We start from the raw sequence: 23,154 nt of genomic DNA, 5'->3' as shown, positions 1-23,154 counted from the left end.
GTTCACCATCATAAGCTGACCCTGTATAGCAAGAAACATAACTCCATCTTGCTTTTTGCAAGATTTATGGCCCCTTTTGTACTTAGAAAATATCAGATTTCTTGGTTAAGTTTTATGTTTAGGTCAACTTTTCTCCTAAACTATCAAAGCTTTTGCTTTGAAACTTGGAATACTTGTTCACCATCATAAGCAGACCCTGTACATCAAGAAACATAACTCCAACTTGCTTTTTGCAAGAATTATTGCCCCTTTTGGACTTAGAAAATCAGTTTTCTTGGTTAAGTTTTATGTTTAGGTCAGCTTTTATCCTAAACTTCCAAAGCTATTCCTTTAAAACTTGCAACACTTGTTCACCATCATAAGCTGACCCTGTACAGCAAGAAACATAATTCCATCCTGCTTTTTGCAAGATTTATGGCCCCTTTTGGACTTAGAAAATATCAGATTTCTTGGTTAAGTTTTATGTTTAGGTCAACTTTTTCTCTTAAACTATCAAAGCTATTGCTTTAAAACTTGCAACTCTTGTTCACCATCATAAGCTGACCCTGTACAGCAAGCAACATAACTCCATCCTGCTTTTTGCAATAATTATTGCCCCTTTTGGACTTAGAAAAATCATTTTCTTGGTTGAATATTATGTTTAAGTCAACTTTTCTCATAAACTATCAAAGCTATTGCTTTAAAACTTGCAACAGTTTTTCACCATCATAAGTGGACACAGTACATTAAGAAACATAACTCTATCCTGCTTTTTGCAAGAGTGATGGCCCTTTTTAGACTTAGAAAATCATGGGTAGGACAATATTTCTATTATACAAAAAAAATCAGATGAGCGTCAGCACCCGCAAGGCGGTGCTCTTGTTAACCAAGACAGTAATGTCAAACGTCAAAAATTTTTTGCACGATTTCATCCTACAGCAAGATTTTCAAATTTTTTCGAGGTATTTTTTGCCAATTAAATAAGAATTTTGCTATGAAGATATTTTCTAAAATCTTGTTATTAGCTAAAAAAGTTCAGCAGCATTAAGGTAAAGAACAAAAACAAGTTCAAAAATAAAAAGATATTTCAAACGATTGATAACAGCTGTTATGTACCCAAAAATAGTGATTAAATTCAGTAACACTTCCACATCTGCCAACTAAAATAAGCTGGAAGAGAATACACTGTATGTATGTATAATCTTGAAGATATCATGTACCATTTGGTAAAATTTTATTGTGATTTATTAGAATTGAAATTGTTGCAGATACAGTTTAATGACTTAAACCATTATCTGATATAGGGGTGATAGTTTAACATGTTTGTTTTGCCAAGAATTCCAGCTGCATTGTTTCAGCAGTGAAACAAAGAAAGCTAATTTTAAAAAATAACCAGAAAATTCCTGAGATAAAGATACTGTGTTCTGATAAGAGCATTTACATTCATTCACTTGAATATGTTTAATAGTTGTAGGTCTGACTGTAAAATTGAATGGAATACATTTTTCTCCTCTAACCCAGTGTGCCTGCCAAGGACCTCCCTCCCCACAACTCTCCTGCAGACACATTTAGATGGGGCATTTTTACATGACTCCTTAGTAATACATAAATTGACAGTCTTTTGTTTGTGCTCTTGACCAGTCGATAGTTCGTTGCAATGAAATTTGTTAAAAACTTGAAGAAAATAAATAAAAATTTATTTCTGTTGTCATGTAATAAAGCACTTATGAATAGCTTGTTATTTAATAGTCAAAACTACTGACCCCCGTACTTCTGACCTTGGGCAATAGTTTTGACTGTTGACCAACAAGCCATTTCATAAATGTATACTATTAGATCTCCTTCATCCACCATGTTTTAAGTTCGAGAGTGCCTTCTCTGTACTTTATCCAATTTGATAATAACTTTCATTTGCAGTTGGTCATCCAAAGACAGTTCAGCAATTTGACTATTGACCTTCATCCAGCATCAGAGGACATAGTAGCTGTAGACCAGCCAGTACATTTTATAGTGTCACTAATAACTACCTCCCGGAGCAACAGGTCGTTACAAGTCTGGTATGGAGAGGGACATAGCAATATTGTATCCTTAGCTGACACAAAATCTCCCAGACTGGTTCTTGCAGGAAATGGAAAAGAAATGGAAATAATAGCAAGCTATGGAGAAGGCTGTAGATTGCTTGTAGAGTTTTATTACACATATAAAACTGAAGGTGTTTATAAACCAAAAGTTGCTGTATATGAAAATAGAAAATTGAAAGATCCTGATAGACATTTTCATGATTCTAATAAAGAGGAAGGACAACAAATCAAGCATCTTCCTGAAGCTGATACTGTTTTGGAAAGAAGCAGATCTGAGTCAGCTGAATCATTTGAACATGCAGCAGTTGCTGGAGTAGGTGATGACAGTGACAAGAAAATCGGAGCTGAGTATTTGGAAAAATTGAATAATGATTTATCTGAAGAACTTGGCAGAGGTATATTAGTACTTTCAGAGATATTTGGTGCTAGAATCCATACAGCCCGTGTTGCAAGGTGTGAAGAACCTTTGGAAATCAATTTACTGGTATCTTCTGTGTTAAATATATCCATCCACTGGCATATTTATAGAATTGCTGATGAGTATGTTGATGACGAAGGGACAAATATAGACATGTATGATGTTGAAGAATATTCTGAAAATGTTATTCCAGAGGAGAAAGACTTGGTATTATTTCTTGAAAAGAAAACATCAGAAACCAGTTTGGTTTATGTATTTCAGCAAGTTGGAGCTTATTTTATAAGAGCAAGAGTAAGAAATGCTATAAGTTCCATAGAGACGAGTTTCGATGTTATTGTTCAGTGTCCAATTGAAGAATTAACTGCTACATGTTTTGATGAGTATATTGAAAGTGGGGCGGAGCTAACTTGTGCAGCAACAGTGCAGAGGGGTTCAGATATTGTATTTCATTGGTCTATAGAAGGTATTGAAACAAAAACATACACACAGTTTGAAAATCATACTTCAGTTGTACGGCACAGATTTAAAAGTTCGGGAATTTATGACATATCCTTGCAAGCTATGAACAATGTTAGTAAAGGTTATTTTGAAGTAGAAACACCAGTACATGTTCAAGATCCGATAAAGAGTATTAAGGTTTTGAAGAAGTCGCCCAACTTGCTTGGAAATTTAACAGAAGTTTTGGCGATATATCAACCAAAATGTTGTTTGTATTATTTAGATGTTGAATTTGAGTTTGATTTCGGACTGGGGAGGGAAAATTATGCTTTAAACAACTGTGATGAACAGTTGTGTTGGGGGCAGGCTGGTCATATTTTTTACGAGACTGGAACCCATGAAGTGATTGTATATGCCTATAATGATGTGTCGCAAATATCTAAGACAGTAGAGGTACAGATATATGCTGAGTTAGACGACATTACAGTGGATGTACTGGGTGAACCTGTAGCTGGAAGTCCCACAAGATTTGTTGTCTTGCAGAATGGTAAGTATTTAGTGTTCTGTATAGCTTCAAAAGTTTTCTTTTCTAGAAATACTGAATTAGTCAGACTTCCTTTAATTTGGTAAAAATATGAAGGGAATGCCAGAAATTGGTAAAAAAAATGATACAGAAACACTCAGATTAAAGAAGGAACAGAATAGTTTTTAGCTCACCTGACAAGGCGGTGTCCGTCGTCCGTGTGCGTGCGTCCGTAAACTTTTCCTTGTGACATCTCTAGACGTCACATTTTTCATGGGATCTTTATGAAAACGGGTCAGAATGTTCATCTTGGTAAATTCTAGGTCAAGTTCGAAACTGGGTCACGTGCCTTCAAAAACTAGGTCAGTAGGTCTAAAAATAGAAAAACGTTGTGACCTCTCTAGAGGCCATAATTTTCAATGGATCTTCATGAAAATTGGTCAGCATGTTCACCTTGATGATATCTAGATCAAATTCGAAACTGGGTCACGTGCGGTCAAAAACTAGGTCAGTAGGTCTAAAAATAGAAAAACCTTGTGACCTCTCTAGAGGCCATATATTTCACAAAATCTTCATGAAAATTGGTCAGAATGTTCACCTTGATGATATCTAGATGAATTTCGAAACTGGGTCATGTGCCATCAAAAACTAGGTCAGGAGGTCTAAAAATAGAAAAACCTTGTGACCTCTCTAGAGGCCATATATTTTACAAGATCTTCATGAAAATTGGTCAGAATGTTCACCTTGATGATATCTAGGTCAAGTTCGAAACTGGGTCACGTGCGGTGAAAAACTAGGTCAGTAGGTCTAAAAATAGAAAAATCTTGTGACCTTTCTAGAGGCCATATATTTCACAGGATCTTCATGAAAATTGGTCAGAATGTTCACCTTGATGATATTTAGGTCAAGTTCGAAACTGGGTCACGTGCCATCAAAAACTAGGTCAGTAGGTCAAATAATAGAAAAACCTTGTGACCTCCCTAAAGGTCATATTTTTCATGGGATCTGTATGAAAGTTGGTCTGAATGTTCATCTTGATGATATCTAGGTCAAGTTCGAAAGTGGGTCACGTGCCTTCAAAAACTAGGTGAGTAGGTCAGATAATAGAAAAACCTTGTGACCTCTCTAAAGGCCATATATTTCATGAAATCTTCATAAAAATTGGTCAGAATGTTCACCTCGATGATATCTAAGTCAAGTTCGAAAGTGGGTCACATGCCATCAAAAACTAGGTCAGTAGGTCAAATAATAGAAAAACCTTGTGACCTCTCTAGAGGCCATATTTTCCATGGGATCTGTATGAAAGTTGGTCTGAATGTTCATCTTGATGATATCTAGGTCAAGTTCGAAAGTGGGTCACGAGCCTTCAAAAACTAGGTGAGTAGGTCAAATAATAGAAAAACCTTGTGACCTCTCTAAAGGCCATATTTTTCAATGGATCTTCATTAAAGTTGGTCTGAATGTTCATCTTGATGATATCTAGGTCAAGTTCGAAACAGGGTCATGTGCGGTCAAAAACTAGGTCAGTAGGTCTAAAAATAGAAAAACCTTGTAACCTCACTAGAGGCCATACTTGTGAATGGATCTCCATAAAAATTGGTCAGAATGTTCATCTTGATGATATCTAGGTCAAGTTCGAAAGTGGGTCACGTGCCATCAAAAAGTAAGTCAGTAGGTCAAATAATGAAAAAACGTTGTGACCTCTCTAGAGGCCATATTTTTCATGGGATCTGTATGAAAGTTGGTCTGAATGTTTATCTTGATGATATCTAGATCAAGTTTGAAACTGGGTCAACTGCGATCAAAAACTAGGTCAGTAGGTCTTGAAATAGAAAAACCTTGTGACCTCTCTAGAGGCCATACCCTTGAATGGATCTTCATGAAAATTGGTCAGAATGTTCACCTTGATGATATCTAGGTCAAGTTTGAAACTGGGTCACGTGCCTTAAAAAACTAGGTCAATAGGTCAAATAATATAAAAACCTTGTGACCTCTCTAGAGACCATATTTTTCAATGGATCTTCATGAAAATTGGTCAGAATTTTTATCTTGATAATATCTAGGTCAAGTTCAAAACTGGGTCACATGAGCTCAAAAACTAGGTCACTGTGTCAAATAATAGAAAAAACGACATCATACTCAAAACTGGATCATGTGGGAAGAGGTGAGCGATTCAGGACCATCATGGTCCTCTTGTTTCTATTTGCAAGTTGATTAAACAGCTCTGGTGTCACCGTGGTTTATCTGGTATGTGTAATGGAACTGACCTCTTGTCTCATGTATACAGTAGTCCGTATTTTCTCAAAGTTTAATAGTGTTATTACACCATAACCAACTTAAATATTCTATAAAGCATTGGCAGTTTACTACATGAAACTTTAGTTGAACTTGCTTAAATACAAGAGTGGAATTCCTTCTTTCTAACATTAATATTATTGTGTAACAACCTAGTTCTGTTCCATAAACTATAAAAATCTTTAACCCCTTACTGGTATGGATTTGATACCTCGCTTGGGTTGTAGAATTCTTCTGCATGTGTGGAAGCCATACTTCCGGTGGTTCTACCTAGTGCCTGCCAATATCTGAAACAATTAACGGGGCACCTGCAGTCTTATTCCAACATTTTAAGCTAGAAGAGTTGCCCTATTTATTGTTACATAATAGGTGTCACCACAATGTGACTGTAAACTCAACAAAAACAAAAGGAACCATAAACCATAATTAGAATTCTGTTTCGACAGTAATTGTGACTTGACATGAAGGAGGGCAGTGCACTTCAGATGTATGGTTTTACACTTGCTCTTATTGTAAGACTTAACTGATGGCAATGGAATGAGAAAAGCTTGCAAACAATTGCAAAAACCATAAAATATGGTATAGGTCTGTACTTAGTGCTGAAAATGAAATATGTTTCCTTGCCTGTTGAATTAACCCAGGGGGGATCAGTTATAGTTGTTAGTTTTCACAGTGCAAAACATTATGGTGGAGGAGAAATATAGAGAGGAATCCAGACAGAAAAATGCTGTCATCCTTTTTTGTGTTTAGGAATCAATTTAGTGTGATTTATACCTGATAATCATGTCTAGGTACTGGGAAGAGCTTTAACACAATCAGTGGTGCATTTTACCTGCAGCTTTCTCTTTAGTTAAGGAATTTGGAACTGTTTTATCTATGATATAATAATTAAACCCAATGGACCATTAAGTGTGAAAAGAATGTCATATGTCTGAAAGTTTTTGGAAGCAGCTTGCTGCAAAATGATTATTTTCCTGCCATAAGATCAGGCCAGGTAACTTTCGCATTGTCTAAATTTGGTGCCGGTTAAACAACCTTCTAGAATAAAAGCGTTTTTGCATTTTCTGAGCCAATTCAGAAATGCTGGAAAGAAGTCTACTTTATGCTATAAGCAAGAATTTGTAGTCACCTTTGATAGATTTTCACTACATGCGGTCTACAGTGGCCCAGAGATTCAGTTTTCATTAATGGTCCTGATTCGTTCACGAAAGGGGCCTGCACTCTGTAAAAAATAGCAGACAGAGTTTGAAATCTTTTAAATAAAAGAACTTCATGGTTTTTCTCCAAAGTTTTTGTTAACAGAATTGATGCCAAAAATTTATAAAGAGTTATCAACATCCCTGAGAAATAGGATATCTTGTTCATACTGAAGCTGTAAATTTTGAATTTTTTAATTTCTGTAGAATGGATGATATTCATGATAGTTATTTTTTTGCTAATATTTAAGAATTAAATGCTTTGGTTGTGCATTTATATGGGTATAAACCACATTAGGACTTCTTGCAAATCCTTGAATCATGCTAGCGATTCTTTGAGGATTTGCAAGACGTCCCAATGTCATTTATACCAGTATAAACGCACAAAAAATGTCATTCAATTCTCATTTTTACATTTTTTTACAGTAGCTTGCTACAAAATAAGTGGGTTGCTTTCCATTAGTACCAGAAAATCAAAATGTATGATACTGACTTTAAACATCAAATAGAACAGCCAAAAATATATGACAACGTTCAATTGTAACTCGCCTTCTAATAAAAATGCAGTTCCTGGTTTTAGAAATATTGTTAAATCCAGCGAATTTTATAGTCCTGTCTATTCAGATTTGATTTTTATCATCTTTAGCTATTATTTTCTGTTCTTTTTGAAATTTTGGTATCAAATTTTGAAAGAATTTTTCAAATGATGCCATCTCGTCCATGATTTTTTTTGTAAATGATTTCAGATTGTGAGTGCAATCTCGTGGGGCCATCCTTGATATTATTACACCAATGTTGTTTATACGAAATTCTAATATGCTTGTTTCTGTTAAAACACGCTTACGCTAAAATGACGTCACGTTAACGTGCGATGATGTCAGTGTTTTTGTTGCGACTAAGGAAAGAGCGCTACTATATTTTATCTACTGATATAGATTAAGGGCATATTAGAATCGAAATAATGTATAGCATAATCGTGTTTTACTTAAATTAATACACTCAAAATAGGTTATATGTCGCCAGAATAATTCATTCGGGCTACGCCCTTATGAAATTATTCCGTGGATGTATAACCTCTTTCCTTGTATTAATAACATTAAAACACAGTTTTTCTATACATTATTTCTTAAATAAATGCATTTTTCTCTCTGTACAAAATACGTAGTGAAGGTAAATAGTCACAAATATTCAAACTCTTCATCAATATAACTTAATGCTGCAAACTCTTCATCAATATAACTTAATGCTGCAAACTCTTCATCAATATAACTTCATGCTGCAAATGCGGCTGCTAGCCATGAAATCCTAAAATAAAGCTTAAGCCAGTATTAACTAATTTACAGAACAGCAACATGCCTGAAGCCGATTATCTTACTACAGATACAGATTACATAAAAAAATTCAGTTAAAATTTTAAAGCTTTTTTCTCATGCATGAATCAAAACATTTTTATCCTTTTAATACAGTTGTATACTAGTTTATTTAGACTGGTTACATTTTTATCGATGATAGATTAATTAAACCCAACTGACTATATTTAAAGTGTGGAAAAAATGCCATATACGTCTGAAAGGTTTTGGAAACACATTCTAGTAGCTTGGGTCTGTTCTTATTTTTTACATTAGTTAATTTCACATTACCCAACATTTAAAGAGCTGTGAAAATTGGATGAAGGTATTTTCTTTTACATAAATGTATGATTGAGTTGCTTTAAAAGGTTTGTATAGTTATTATGACAGCATAGAACTCAAGATAATACCAGATAAAACCTAACATCTGGTTTATCTACATCAAAGTTTAGAAAAGAACTAAACTTTTCTTTCTCAGTTATTAATACACAGACAGGATTTCTACATAACAAGAAAGTCCAACATCTGTATTATTTCATCTTCTGATTTGTTCATCATGGGCATTAAATATTCTAATAAACCCCATCTTACACACTTCTAAAATCATTATTGTGATAACTGGACAGTCAGTGTCTGTTTTCCTTCAATGGTCAATTGTTTAAAATAGTGGGCCATTCAAGGTCTGTTTTACTTCACAGGTCACTTGTTCATGATGGTGTGACATTCAATGTCTGTTTTCCTTCACAGGTCACTTGTTCATGATAGATGATAGTGTGACATTCAGTGTTTGTTTTCCTTTGCAGGTCACTTTTCATGATAGTGGGCCTTTCAATGTCTGTCACTTGTTTATAAAAGTGGGACATCAAGTTTCTGTTTTCCTTCACAGGTCACTTGTTAATGATAGTGGGACATCAAGTGTCTGCTACCCTTCACAGGTCAGTTGTTAAATGATAGTGGACATCAAGTTTCTGTTACCCTTCACAGGTTACTTGTTAATGATAGTGGGACATAAAGTGTTTGTTGCCCATCTCAGGTCACTTGTAAATGATAATGGGACATCAAGTGTCTGCTACCATTCACATGTCACCTGTTTATGATAGTGGGACATCAAATGTCTGTTACCCATCACAGGTCACTTGTTAATGATAGTGGGACATCAAGTGTCTGCTAACCTTCACTGGTCACTTGTTTATGATAGTGGTACATCAAGCGTCTGTTACCCTTCACTGGTCACTTGTTTATGATAGTGGGACATCAAGCGTCTGCTACCCTTCACAGGTCACTTGTTAATGATATTGGGACATCAAGCGTCTGTTACCCTTCACAGGTCACTTGTTAATGATAGCGGTACATCAAGTGTCTGTTACCCATCACAGGTCACCTGTTTATGATAGTGGGGCATCAAGTGTCTGTTACCCATCACAGGTCACTTGTTTATGATAGTGGTACATCAAGTGTCTGTTACCCTTCACAGGTCACTTGTTAATGATAGTGGGACATCAAGTGTCTGCTACCCTTCACATGTCACCTGTTTATGATAGTGGGACATCAAGTGTCTGTTACCCATCACAGGTCACTTGTTTATGATAGTGGTACATCAAGTGTCTGCTACCTTTCACAGGTCACTTGTTTATGATAGTGTCTATTACCCTTCACAGGTCACTTGTTTATGCTACATGCAGTAACTTTAAAATAGTACACACTGTATATATCACTGTATAAATGTGAACTAGAATTAAAAGACCGGAAGTTTTTTCTAACAAATGGCTGTTTCTGCATGACATTTAATTAATGATGAATTTAGCTTTACATACACAGTTAATTTATATGTTTAGCAGAGTTACATATATTTGATGAGGAGTTTCTACATTTTAAATAAATGTCTTAAGGTAAAATATTTTTCGTCAAATATTGACATGGTATATCTTTAATAGTTACCTGTGAAAGACAACACCATCTAAGTGGCTGTTTTATCAGCTCTAGTAAAGGATGGAAGAAAATACCTCATTGAAATAAACCAGGGCCTTGAAACATTTTTTTCTTCCTTTGCCATCAAAAAAGTTGGAACACTGTTATTACACTAGTTCTTTTTTGGGTAGTTTTATGGTGTAAAACTAGTTCAATGGGGTCTTTAAAAACTCTCATTTCTTGGAAACACTTGATTCATTCTGTAATCTGGTTTTAATTGATTTAATTATAGAGGCATGTAAAACTGCAAGCTTGTTGTTTATATTGAAATCCAGGTGTTTGTACTAAAAGAATAATGTTTATATTTAATAAAGGTAAAACCATGGAAACGGCAGATGTATATTTCACTTGGCTGTTCCGAGATGATACAGAGGTTTTATACACAAATTCACCAGTGGTAGAGGCAGTTTTTAATCTGCCAGGAAATTATACAGTGTTTCTGAACCTAACTAACCCAGGTAAATTTTTATTGTTAAAGCTACCTATTCATAGATTGAAAATTTTCAATACCTTCACATTAGGGCTATCATCGATAGAAACGATATCGATGTATCAACGATTTTTTTTTTGTCGATCGATTATCGATTCCCATTTTCAAAAATCGATATTTTACAGGGGGAAAAAACTACCCAAATAAACACTCAGACCCTAAAAAACAACTTAAGTTCACAATGTTGTAAATTTGGATGAATGCAAAAAAGGAGTGAAGGCAAAATAGAAATGAAAGATGTTATTAATTTTTTTGTATTTCTTTTATTTCATAAATACAAATACGACACAACCAAACAGAAATATGGAAAGTAGGCAATAAAACTTAAAATAGCATTTACAGGAAGGTATATAGTATTATATGAACAAATAGGTCGTTAATCTAACTTAATAATCAATATATCGATGTATCGTCGATATTTGTCTTCTGATATATCGGTATCGTCGATACGCCTAAGACCCAATCAATGACAGCCCTACTTCACATTCTGTTTATAACAAGTTTTAGGAATCTTTCATTGACAAAAAATAAGCAGATATTGAATCTGTTTAAACCCATGTAGAATTTAGTTGTTCTTAATTTAGTGTGTTTCAACCTTTTGACACAAGAAAACGGTATTGCATTGTAATAATTTGCAAAGAAATCTTCAACAAGTAGGCATATTCCAAAGTCTCCTGTGATAGGATAAAGTGATAAAATATAATTTTAAAAAATGATTCAGCGGAGTTATTGGCTAACAACAGAAGTTTTTCTCTTATAAACTCTATATTTCGATCATTCACTTTCATTTTTATCAAAGTCTATGAAAAAAGTGCTGAAGTTGAGCAAACATTATTTTTTTAGAAAAGAATTCTAAAAATGCTGCTTTAGTAAAAAAAGGTCAGTTGCAAGTTGTACAGTAATTTTCTACCAAAATTACCAAGAGGTAAAAATTCAATTTCACCAAAATTTCTTGACATGATGCTTTTGAAAAAAGCAAAAAATTATTTTCACCAAAATTTCTGAATGTAATACTTAAAAAAAAAAGCAAAACTTTTATTTTCCCCAAAATTTCTGAAAATGATGCTTTAAAATAAGCAAAACTTATTTTTTTTACCAAAATTTCTGAACATGTTGCTTTAATAAAAGTTGCAAGTTGTGCAGCTGATAGGAAAAGAGAGAAAGGTAGATTAGTGACTGGAATAAGTAGAGAGCTCATACAGTCTCTCTCTTTGTGTTTCCCCATTCCATTAGTGTCTGATTATTTCCCCGATACTATTGGAGTAGTTTTTCAGTCAACCAGGAAGTGCTCTGAACCCAGGTAATGCAGTTTTCATTATTCTTACAGTTATTTCATTCATTTTCTTTCAGTTTTTGCAATGTAAGTGGAGATTAATTAACAAACAATAATGTTTTTTTTACCTGAGATAAGGAGTAAATGATGTTTATTTTTTGCATTGTTAATCTGTACTTCATCAGTTTCATTCATGATTCAGGTATTTTTGAGTCTATTGGGTATAACATTGTGCAAAAACATATTCTATCCAAAAGGCTTTTAAAGCATTGATCTAGATATGTATCTTTTTGGATTTTTACATTATCAAAAGGTAGATTCTGAATCATTGTATTGTTAACCAGCAATCGAAGGTTATTTAACAAATGCTTATTTTTGTAGTATTCTTTAAATGATTATTGCAAAGATGCTGTAAGAACGAAGTCTTAATTATTATGTTCCTGTAACCTCAAGCTTTTAGTAAAATCATTGTATCTACTGTGTTGCACAGGCAAGAGTATATATGTATATATATGAACTTACATGTATTTTATTATCAATTTTCTGTATAATGAAAATGCACTGTCTGCATTGTACTAGCAATTTTATAAGACAGGATGTTACTAACTTCTTTCAGTGTCATAAATTAAATGCAAATATTTATAAAGCTATTAGAGCACTTCTCGGTTCTTAGACATGTGAGAGACTCGTAACCCTTTCCCTGCTAAATTTCTATGGTGAACTTGTCCATCTTTCAATTTGGACAATATCATTGACTGTTAAAAGGGATGCTTACTAAATAGATACTGACTGAGTGGCGGTGATAAACAGTGCAGATCTACACTGGTCGCAAATGCAGAAACACTCACAACCAGCAGGTTAAAGGCTAAAATTGTGCATGAACCTACCCTAGTGGTCACCTGTATTGAGCAGGCACATTGTATTGTTTTCTTGACTGACTGCCGAATACAGGTTTGACTATACACCTTCAATTAGCTTAATCAAGTTTGCCAGCACAATGACATTGAGGATGAAATTCATAACCAGTTAAAGAAAGATTGATACTAGATTGCACTTTCCACTGAAACCTTGAATAGTTATTCAAGAAACAGGAAACAGTAATTTTCTGTTTGTCACCTGTTATAGCTAGATATTACATGATAAAGGGCAGTTTGTTCAATTTGTATTTGTTTACTTTAATTATGAAAACATTAGCAGCTAGACTGATATGAATTGAAGTTCATTCCAGTTCGAAAAGAGATTAATTCCAGTCTTATCTGTAATACCCTGCTAAATTTCTAAAATGGACTGGTCCATCATTCAATTTCAGCTGTACCACTTCTTATTCAAAGTCGCTGTTCACTTGCTGACTGAGTAGCATTCAGTGCAGCCCATGATCTTGGTCTGCACTGGCAGCAAAGGCGGAATCACTTGCAGTGAGCGAGGTAAAGGTTAACATTGGAAAGAAAGAATACATTGCCTTTGTATCGTAATTATGTATTTAAAAGAGCAATTCTCAGTAAACAGTTGCTTATTAATGCAAATTAGGAAACCTTAAAAATGTAGTTTCATTAATTTATTTGCAGAGTATATGCATTTGCTATAAACTACCGTACTTTTGCACTGTCCAACATAAGATTTCATTTTGGCTTGCATAATATACACCTTTTAATTTAATTCACAGTCAACTAGTACATTTTGTCAAAGTTTTGGTGTGTTCAGTGTTTCCCTTTCAGTAGAGTTAACAGGTTAGACCAGTAAAAAAACTGTTGTTAACCCTGTCCAAAATATCCAAAATGAGGATATAAGAGAACCATTTTCTACACAGTTCTTGAGGAATGTCAGGAAAACAGCACTGTCCTCAGTCCAGAGACCTTATCCATGGATTATAAGAATCTTTCACAGGTTGTAGGTGTAGATTGGAGTATCCAGTGCTCAGGTACTGTTTAGGCAGTAACGAGGCTCTGCCAAGTTACTGAAAAAAAAAAACCAAAAAAAAAAAACCCAGTTACTGGAGGGCTTGATATTTTTTGCTGTCTATCCTGTTTAATATTATAAATTGATTCGTCATAACATTATTTACAGCAGCTAGGGTGTAAGATGTTTTCCAGCATTGATGAAAATGCTGCACACTTAGGTGTACAAGTAAATATTTTCTTAAATGTATGCTCATTTATGAAAGATAGTAAATTAAAGTATATTTATATGCACATAAGATAAGTTGCCACGTTTAAATTTTTCCAGATTCCACCATTGAAATTACCCAGATTCCACCATTAAACTAACCCAGATTCCACCATTGAAATTAACACCCCCCACACCCCCAAAATTCAGTGTGTTTATATTTAGTTGAAAAGAGCTAAAGCTTAGAAACTTCTGAAAGAAATGTATCTTGTCAGGGACATATTAAATAGTTGGCTGTATTTCAGCTAATGACATGCGTAGGAATTAAACTAGCCATAAATGTCAGGCTGCCCATACACATTACAGCCTATAATTGGCAGTGAACTTTTCTGTTGTCAAACTTTGCTGTTTAAACTCTGTAGTCTGAAATGAAGATTGCAGCATTATTTTATGTGTGATTTATGTGTCTGAAACTTCTTTTGGAACACAATCAATTTTTCCATTCTGACTAATTATTCACTAATTACGGACTTTAATGTGCCAGGAAAGTTTGGCAAGCTCTGTATTAATTGTTTAATCTAAAAATTTTGAGTCTGAACACTTTTTTAAGTAACATTGTACCAAAGTTCAAGGTTAGTTCAGTATTTGGACGTTTCGCTGGCCGTGGCAATACTGCAGACCATTTTATACTGTGCATTTTGCAACAGTACAGTAGAATCTGTTGTCAAAATGAAAAAACCCATGTCTTAGCACCTTAATATCTCAATTACATATAGACAGAATATTTACCCCGTAACACTATTAAAGAGTCATTGCACATTTAGGTTGTGTTAAGATAATGACAAAATATTTGGAATATCACAAAAATCCTGTAAGTCTGGGCACATTAAGGTTGTTTTTAACCTGAGTTATTAGATTGGGGTATGTCGTTGGTCGGGCTGGCGGGCGGATGGCGGCATCAAACTGGTGTTTCCGGTCAATAACTTTTCTTTCGGTAAAGGTATTTGAATAAAACTTGGTGTGTATGTAGCTTATATCAAGACAAAGGCTAGGATTGATTTTGGGGTTTCTGGGGTCAAGGTCAAGGTCACTGCTACTTGAAATAGAAAAAAGGGGTTTTCCCGGGCAATAACTTAATTAGGAATGAGCTATCATGATGAAACTTGGTGTATAGAAAACTTATATAAAGTTGTAGCTTGGGATTGATTTTGGGGTTTCTGGGATCAAGGTCAAGGTCATTGTTACTAAAAATAGGGTTAGGGTTTTGCTTTAAAGTGGTGCACTGTGATTCAGTATGCTTTTTATATGCCCAAAGGGACGTATTATGTTATGACCCTGGTGTCCGTCTGTCCGTCCGTCTGTCTGTCCGTTAGCAATTTCGTGTCCGCTCTGTAACTCTTGAACCCCTTGAAGGATTTCAAGGAAACTTGACACAAATGTTCACCACACCCAGACGATGTGCAGAGCGCATGTTCCGGATGTCTCGTTTCAAGGTCAAGGTCACACTTAGGAGTCAAAGGTCATATCAGTTTGTTTCGTGTCCGCTCTGTAACTCTTGAACTGCTGGAAGGATTTCAAAGAAACTTGGCAGAAATGTTCACCACATTGCAACGATGTGCAGAGCGCATGTTCCAGATGACTCGCTTCAAGGTCAAGGTCAAACTTAAGGGTCAAAGGTCATATATGACTTTGCTTTGTGTATATTGCTCTGCATTGCAGTGCTCTTGTTTTTATTTGGCAGATCTCTTTTTAGCCCACCATCATCAGATGGTGGGCTATTCAAATCACTCTGCGTCCGTGGTCCGTCGTCCTTCCGTCCGTCCGTCCGTCCGTCATTCCGTCCGTCCTTCCGTTAACAATTTCTCGTTATCGCATCTCCTCAGAAACTACCAGGAGGATTTTGACCAAACTTTGTCAGAATGATGTATTGGTACCCTAGTTGTGTCCCCCTGAAAATCAGACTGGTTCATCAAATTTTTAGTAAGTTATGGCCCTTTGTTTATTTCTATAATTTACATAGATTTATATAGGGAAAAACTTTGAAAATCTTCTTGCCCCAAACCACAGAGCCTAGGGCTTTGATATTTGGTATGAAGCATCATCTAGTGGTCTTCTACCAATATGATTCAAATTATTTCCCTGGGGTGTAATATGGCCCCGCCCCAGGGGTCACATGGTTTATATAGACTTATATAGGGAAAAACTTTGAAAAGCCTCTTGTCCAAAACCACAGGGTCTAGGGCTTTGATATTTTGTATGTGACATCATCTAGTGGTCTTCAACTAAGATTATTCAAATTATCCCCCTAGGGTCAAATATGGCCCCGCCCCGGGGGTCACACGGTTTACATAGACTTATATAGGGAAAAACTTTGAAAATCTTCTTGTCCAAACCACAAAGCCTAGGGCTTTGATATTTGTAATGTAGCATCATCTAGTGGTTCTCTACCAAGTTTGTCAAAATTATCCCCCTAGGGTCAAATATGGCCCCGCCCTGGGGGTCACATGGTTCATATAGACTTATATAGGGAAAAGCTTATAAAAACTCCTTGTCAATAACCTACAACATTCAGATTTGGACCACATGTATGGTTTTGAGTGGCAAGATGAACCTTGACATGAGTTGACCTTGATTTTGACCTAGTGACCTACTTTCACATTTCTGTAGCTACAACCTTCAAATTTGGACCACATTCATAGTTTTGTGCACTGAAATAAACTTTGACCTTGACATTGACCTAGTGACCTACTTTCACATTTTTGAAGGTACATGCTTCAAATTTGGACCACATGCATAATTTTGTGTTCTGAAATGAAATTTGACCTTGATTTTGACCCAGTGACCTACTTTCACATTTCTCAAGCTACAGCCTTCAAATTTGGACCACCTGCATGGTAATTGTACCAAAACAAACTTTGACCTTTACATTGACCTAGTGACCTACTTTCACATTTTTGAAGGTACAGGCTTCATATTTGGACCACATGCATAGTTATGTATTCCGAAATAAAATTTGACCTTGATTTTGACCTAGTGACCTACTTTCACATTTCTCAAGCTACAGCCTTGAAATTTGGACCACATGCATGGTTTTGTGTACCGAAACAAACTTTGACCTTTACATTGACCTAGTGACCTACTTCCACATTTTTGAAGGTACAGGCTTCAAATTTGGACCACATGCAAAGTTTTGTATTCCGAAATAAAATATGACCTTGATTTTGACCTAGTGACCTACTTTCACATTTCTCAAGCTACAGCCTTCAAATTTGGACCACTTGCATAGTTTTGTGTACCGAAATGAACTTTGACCTTAAGATTGACCTAGTGACCTACTTTCAGATTTCTGTAGCTATAGGCTTCAAATTTAGACCACAGGAATAGGATTGTGTACCGAAACAAACTTTGACCTTGATATTGACCTAGTGACCTACGTTCACATTGTTGAAGGAACAGGCTTCAAATTTGGACCACATGCATAGATTTGTGTTGTGAAGTGAAATTTGACCTTGATTTTGGCCTAGTGACCTACTTTCTCATTTCTCAAGCTACAGCCTTCAAATTTGGACCACTTGCATAGTTTTGTGTACCGAAATGAACTTTGACCTTAAGATTGACCTAGTGACCTACTTTCAAATTTTTCAAACTACAGTCTTCAAAATTGATGCACATGCATAGTTTTGTGTACAAAGAACTTTGTCCTTGAAATTGATCTAGTGACCTACTTTCACATTTCTCAAGTTACAGCTTTCGAATTTAGACCACATGCACAGTGTTGTGTACGGAAATGAAATTTGACCTTAAGCTAGTCAGTAAGTCTTGAAATTTGGAACACACAAAAATGACACATTGGTGGGCGCCAAGATCACTCTGTGATCTCTTGTTTTTGTACTTACAATAATTTTTTTTTGAATTACTTCCCTTTTATGTTATTATAAATAGCTTATTTTGAAACTTTTTTATTATTGGCCGTAGGGAAAAACTGAGACCACTTTTCTGTGGTACAACATGGATGGTACCTCCAATTTTAAGGTGTATTTTTACATACCTGTACCTGATAAGGATTTTTTGTAGACTTTGAATTTTTTTTTTGTGGACTTAGATTTGTTTTTTGAATTTTTCCTTTTGTTGTTCCAGTCTTTTGGGGCTTCAACAGTCAAATTCTTAAAATTTGGCTCCCATCCTATGATGTAAGCCTTCAGGCGTATATTGCCCCGCTTGGCAGCGCACTTGTTTATTCTTATGAAAAGTGTTGAAAACCTGGTTTCGTGGCATTGCCGCGTTTCTTGTTTAAAACTTGCTCATAAGTCCCACAGAGTCTGATTCCATTCTTTTTGTATATTGTTTCATGCTCTTTACCATACATGTAGACTGTATTATACTCTTTTCTGTTAATTTAGACTTTGCAGTACATTTAGACTTTCTCTTGTGCTTTGCCATACATTTAGGCTGTATCATACCCTTTGCCATACATTTAGACTGTATCATGCCCTTTGCCTTTCATTTAGGCTGTATCATGCCCTTTGCGTTTCATTTAGACTGTATCATGCCCTTTGCCTTTCATTTAGGCTGTATCATGCTCTTTGCCTTTCATTTAGGCTGTATCATGCCCTTTGCGGTACATTTATACTTTATCTTGTGCTTTGCCATACATTTAGACTGTATCATACCTTTTACCATACATTTAGACTGTGTCATGCCCTTTGGCTTTCATTTAGGCTGTATCATGCCCTTTGCCTTTCATTTAGACTGTATCATGCCCTTTGCCTTCCATTTAGACTGTATCATGTCCATTGCCTTTCATTTAGGCTGTATCATGTCCTTTGCCTTTCATTTAGACTGTATCATGCCCTTTGCCTTCCATTTAGGCTGTATCATGTCCTTTGCCTTTCATTTAGGCTGTATCATGTCCTTTGCCTTTCATTTAGGCTGTATCATGCTCTTTGCTTTTCATTTAGACTGTATCATGCCCTTTGCGGTACATTTATACTTTATCTTGTGCTTTGCCGTACATTTAGACTGTATCATACCTAAAGTTTACCATACATTTAGACTGTGTCATGCCCTTTGCCTTCCATTTAGGCTGTATCTTGCTCTTTGCCTTTAATTTAGATTGTATCTTGCCCTTTGCGGTACATTTAGACTTTATCTTATGCTTTGCCGTACATTTAGACTGTATTTTACCCTTCGCGATTTTCACAGGTAGGTTGTGTTGCCACAAACAAATGTTTTTTTGATGATAGCCCAAACAAGTCAGACAAATAAACTGCAGACAATAGACATAACAAACACTTTAAAGCAAGCCATCCTGACTTTTCTTGCACTTTGTAGTAGATGATGTGCAGACAATTTCTTACTTATTACTTATCAAACTTCACTGCAGTTGTCAAGTTTTGAGAGATTTAAAAGTGTTCTGCCAAATTTCCTATCTTATGTATTTGCATATTTTATAAGCCCATCAATATTCCTACTTTAATCAGTGCTGTGTGTGTGATTGATGCCTTCCAATGTGCTCTACTATTTTCCAGTTTGGCATTCTCTGCAGGAACACCATTGTGCAAATTATGTAAATTAAGGTTATTTACAATTCAAAGTATTTGGATTCATTTTAAAGTGTTTATACTCAAAAATCTGCCTTCCGATATTGAGGTTTTCCTGTGAATTTACTTGTCCCAGAGACCCAAATGAACTTTAGGAAAACGGCTCTAATTTTGACTAGTTGTAATATTAGTTTGTTTATGGTTTTTACAGCCCACTTGAGCTGTAGGCAAAGTTGAACTTAATAAGTTCGAACTAAAAGGCTGAGTTAGAAGTAAAAGGGTAAGTTGGAATTAAAAGGCTAAATTAGATGTAAAAGACTAAGTTAGAACTGATGGGATAAGTCATAACGTCATAACTAAAAGGCTAAGTTACAAGTTAAAGGCTGAGTTGGAACAAAAATGGCTGAGTTAGAACAGAAAGGCTAAGTTGGAACTAAAAGGTTAAGTTAGAACTAAAGGCTAAGTCAGAACTAAAAGGCTAAGTTTTAAGTTGAACCTAAGAAGCCTGAAAAGATAGGTTAAAAGGCTAAATTAGAACTAAAAGGCTAAGTTGGAAGCTTAATGTGCTCAGTTTAGAACCAGAAGATTTATGGTTAACCCTTATCATGCTGGATACAATTAATTCTGCCTTTGCGACCAGTGTAGATCATGATCAGCCTGCACATCAGTGCAGTCTGATCATGATCTGCACTGTTTGCCATTCAGTCAGTACAATAACAAGCACCCCTTTTAACAGTTAATAGTACTGTCCAAATTGAAAGTTGGACAAGTTCATAATAGAAATTTAGCAGGGTAAGGCGAAAGATTCTCTTTTACTCATGTAGCATCAGCATCTCTCTTTGAATATCTCTTCTGCATTTTACAAATAGCTGCTTGTGTGCTGGAGAAACAACTCTTTTAAAACTCTATTTTTATTTTAAAAGGCTCTCAGGTGATATAATTAAGGCCTCACAAGATATTCAGAATATAATTATATATGCTGCATTTGTAAAAGTGATTTCAGATATTTGCTCACCTAGATTATAATTATGTCTCCCCCAGGAGACATATTGTTTTTGCCCTGTCCGTCCGTCCGTGTGTACGTCACACTTCATTTCCGAGCAGTAACTGGAGAACCATTTGACCTAGAACCTTCAAACTTCATAGGGTTGTAGGGCTGCTGTAGTAGACAACCCCTATTGTTTTTGGGGTCACTCCGTCAAAGGTCAAGGTCACAGGGGCCTGAACATTGAAAACCATTTCCGATCAATAACTAGAGAACCACTTGACCCAGAATGTTGAAACTTCATAGGATGATTGGCCATGAAGAGTAGATGACCCCTATTGATTTTGGGGTCACTCCGTCAAAGGTCAAGGTCACAGGGGCCTGAACATTGAAAACCATTTCCGATCAATAACTAGAGAACCACTTGACCCAGAATGTTGAAACTTCATAGGATGATTGGCCATGAAGAGTAGATGACCCCTATTGATTTTGGGGTCACTCCGTCAAAGGTCAAGGTCACAGGGGCCTGAACATTGAAAACCATTTCTGATCAATAACTAGAGAACCACTTGACCCAGAATGTTGAAACTTCATAGGATGATTGGTCATGAAGAGTAGATGACCCCTATTGATTTTGGGGTCACTCCGTCAAAGGTCAAGGTCACAGGGGCCTGAACATTGAAAACCATTTCTGATCAATAACTAGAGAACCACTTGACCCAGAATGTTGAAACTTCATAGGATGATTGATCATGAAGAGTAGATGACCCCTATTGATTTTGGGGTCACTCCATCAAAGGTCAAGGTCACAGGGGCCTGAACATTGAAAACCATTTCCGATCAATAACTAGAGAACCACTTGACCCAGAATGTTGAAACTTCATAGGATGATTGTACATGCAAAGTAGATGACCCCTATCGATTTTGGGGTCACTCCATTAAAGGTCAAGGTCACAGGGGCCTGAACATTGAAAACCATTTCCGGTCAGTAACTTGAGAACCACTTGACCCAGAATGTTGAAACTTAATAGGATGATTGCTCATGCAGAGTAGATGACCTCTAACAATTTTGGGGTTACTCTGTGAAAGGTCAAGGTCACAGGGGCCTGAACATTGAAAACCATTTCCGGTCAGTAACTTGAGAACCACTTAAACCAAAATGATGAAACTTCATAGGATGATTGGTCATGTAGAGTAGATGACCCCTAACGATTTTAGGGTGACTCTGTTAAAGGTCAAGGCCACAGGGGCCTGAACATGGAAAACCATTTCCAATCAATAACTTGAGAACCTCTCGACCCAGAATGTTGAAACTTCCTAGGATGATTGTTCATGCAGAGTAAATGACCTTTAATGTTTTTGGGGTCACTCCGTTAAAGGTCAAGGTCACAGAGGCCTGAACATTGATAACCAGTTCATATCAATAACTTGAGAACCACTTGACCCAGAATGTTGAAACTTCATAGGATGATTGAACATGCAGAGTAGATGACCCCTATTGATTTTGGGGTCAGTCTATTAAAGGTCAAGGTCACAGTGGCCTGTTCATGTAAAATCATTTTTTGGAAATAACTTGAGAACCACTTGACCTACAATGTTGAAACTTAATAGGATGATTGGACATGCAGAGTAGATGACCCCTACTTATTTTGAGGTCACTTGATCAAAGGTCAAGGTCACAGGAGCCAGAACAGTGACTTGAGAACCACTAGGCCAAGAGTGTTGAAATTTAGCGGGATGACTGGACATGCCAAGTAGATGATCCCTATTGCAGCCAACCATCAGTGTCTGTTTGACTTTCGCTCCTGACCCCTATTAACTTCTTGCCTATAGGACTTTGCATTGGGGGAGACATGCGCTTTTTTACAAAAGCATTTTCTAGTTTCTAATTGATGATCTCATTAAATCTGACAGCTTCTTAAAGTATTGAGCATTTTATTCAACCTGGTGGGGCAGAGTTAACCTCTGACTTATGCAAATAATGGTAATCTAAAAAAAAAACGAGCAAAATAGGTAGAGCAATATACTTGTTTAATTCCGTAATCTTTTGGTAACCAACAACTACAATTCAAGGTAGATGGCCACTGAATAAGAAATCAGCATAGCATGATGCTGAATATACGACATATCCTGCACAATAATGCAGTGGACCGTCGTGAAACCCCGCCCGGCAAGGTCGATTAAAACGCACAGTATATTGGTTAAAAAAAAAAAAAAGAGTACATGAAATCAGATAGGCGGAGCCAAACAATAACTTACAAACTTCAGGCTTAATAAACAATCAGTTCACTAAAAAATGCAGAAAATAGACACCTTATGTAACAAAATAGTTCAGGTTGACTAAACAGGTCATGTAGGTTACAATGAAACATTTTTTTTTCTTTCTTTCTTCCTTTTTAGCTCACCTGTCACAAAGTGACAAGGTGAGCTTTTGTGATCGCGCGGTGTCCGTCGTCCGTCCGTAAACTTTTGCTTGTGACCACTCTAGAGGTCACATTTTTCATGGGATCTTTATG

The 23,154-nt window shown here is 36.0% G+C and overlaps 1 protein-coding gene across 1 annotated transcript in view; it reads left to right on the top strand.

Annotated features, from left to right (window-relative positions):
• Positions 1 to 23,154, top strand: part of LOC123531250 (polycystin-1-like) — a 243,770-nt gene that overhangs the window by 113,750 nt on the left and 106,866 nt on the right. The window contains exons 8-9 of the mRNA XM_053518239.1: positions 1,897 to 3,463; positions 10,562 to 10,705. Coding sequence (XP_053374214.1) covers positions 1,897 to 3,463; positions 10,562 to 10,705 — 1,711 coding nt within the window. The remainder of the gene's footprint in view (positions 1 to 1,896; positions 3,464 to 10,561; positions 10,706 to 23,154) is intronic.

This window comes from Mercenaria mercenaria, chromosome 11 (assembly GCF_021730395.1).
Source record: "Mercenaria mercenaria strain notata chromosome 11, MADL_Memer_1, whole genome shotgun sequence".
Taxonomy (NCBI): domain Eukaryota; kingdom Metazoa; phylum Mollusca; class Bivalvia; order Venerida; family Veneridae; genus Mercenaria; species Mercenaria mercenaria.
Note: the sequence above shows the minus strand (reverse complement) of the source record. Positions and strands in the feature narration are given on the sequence as shown.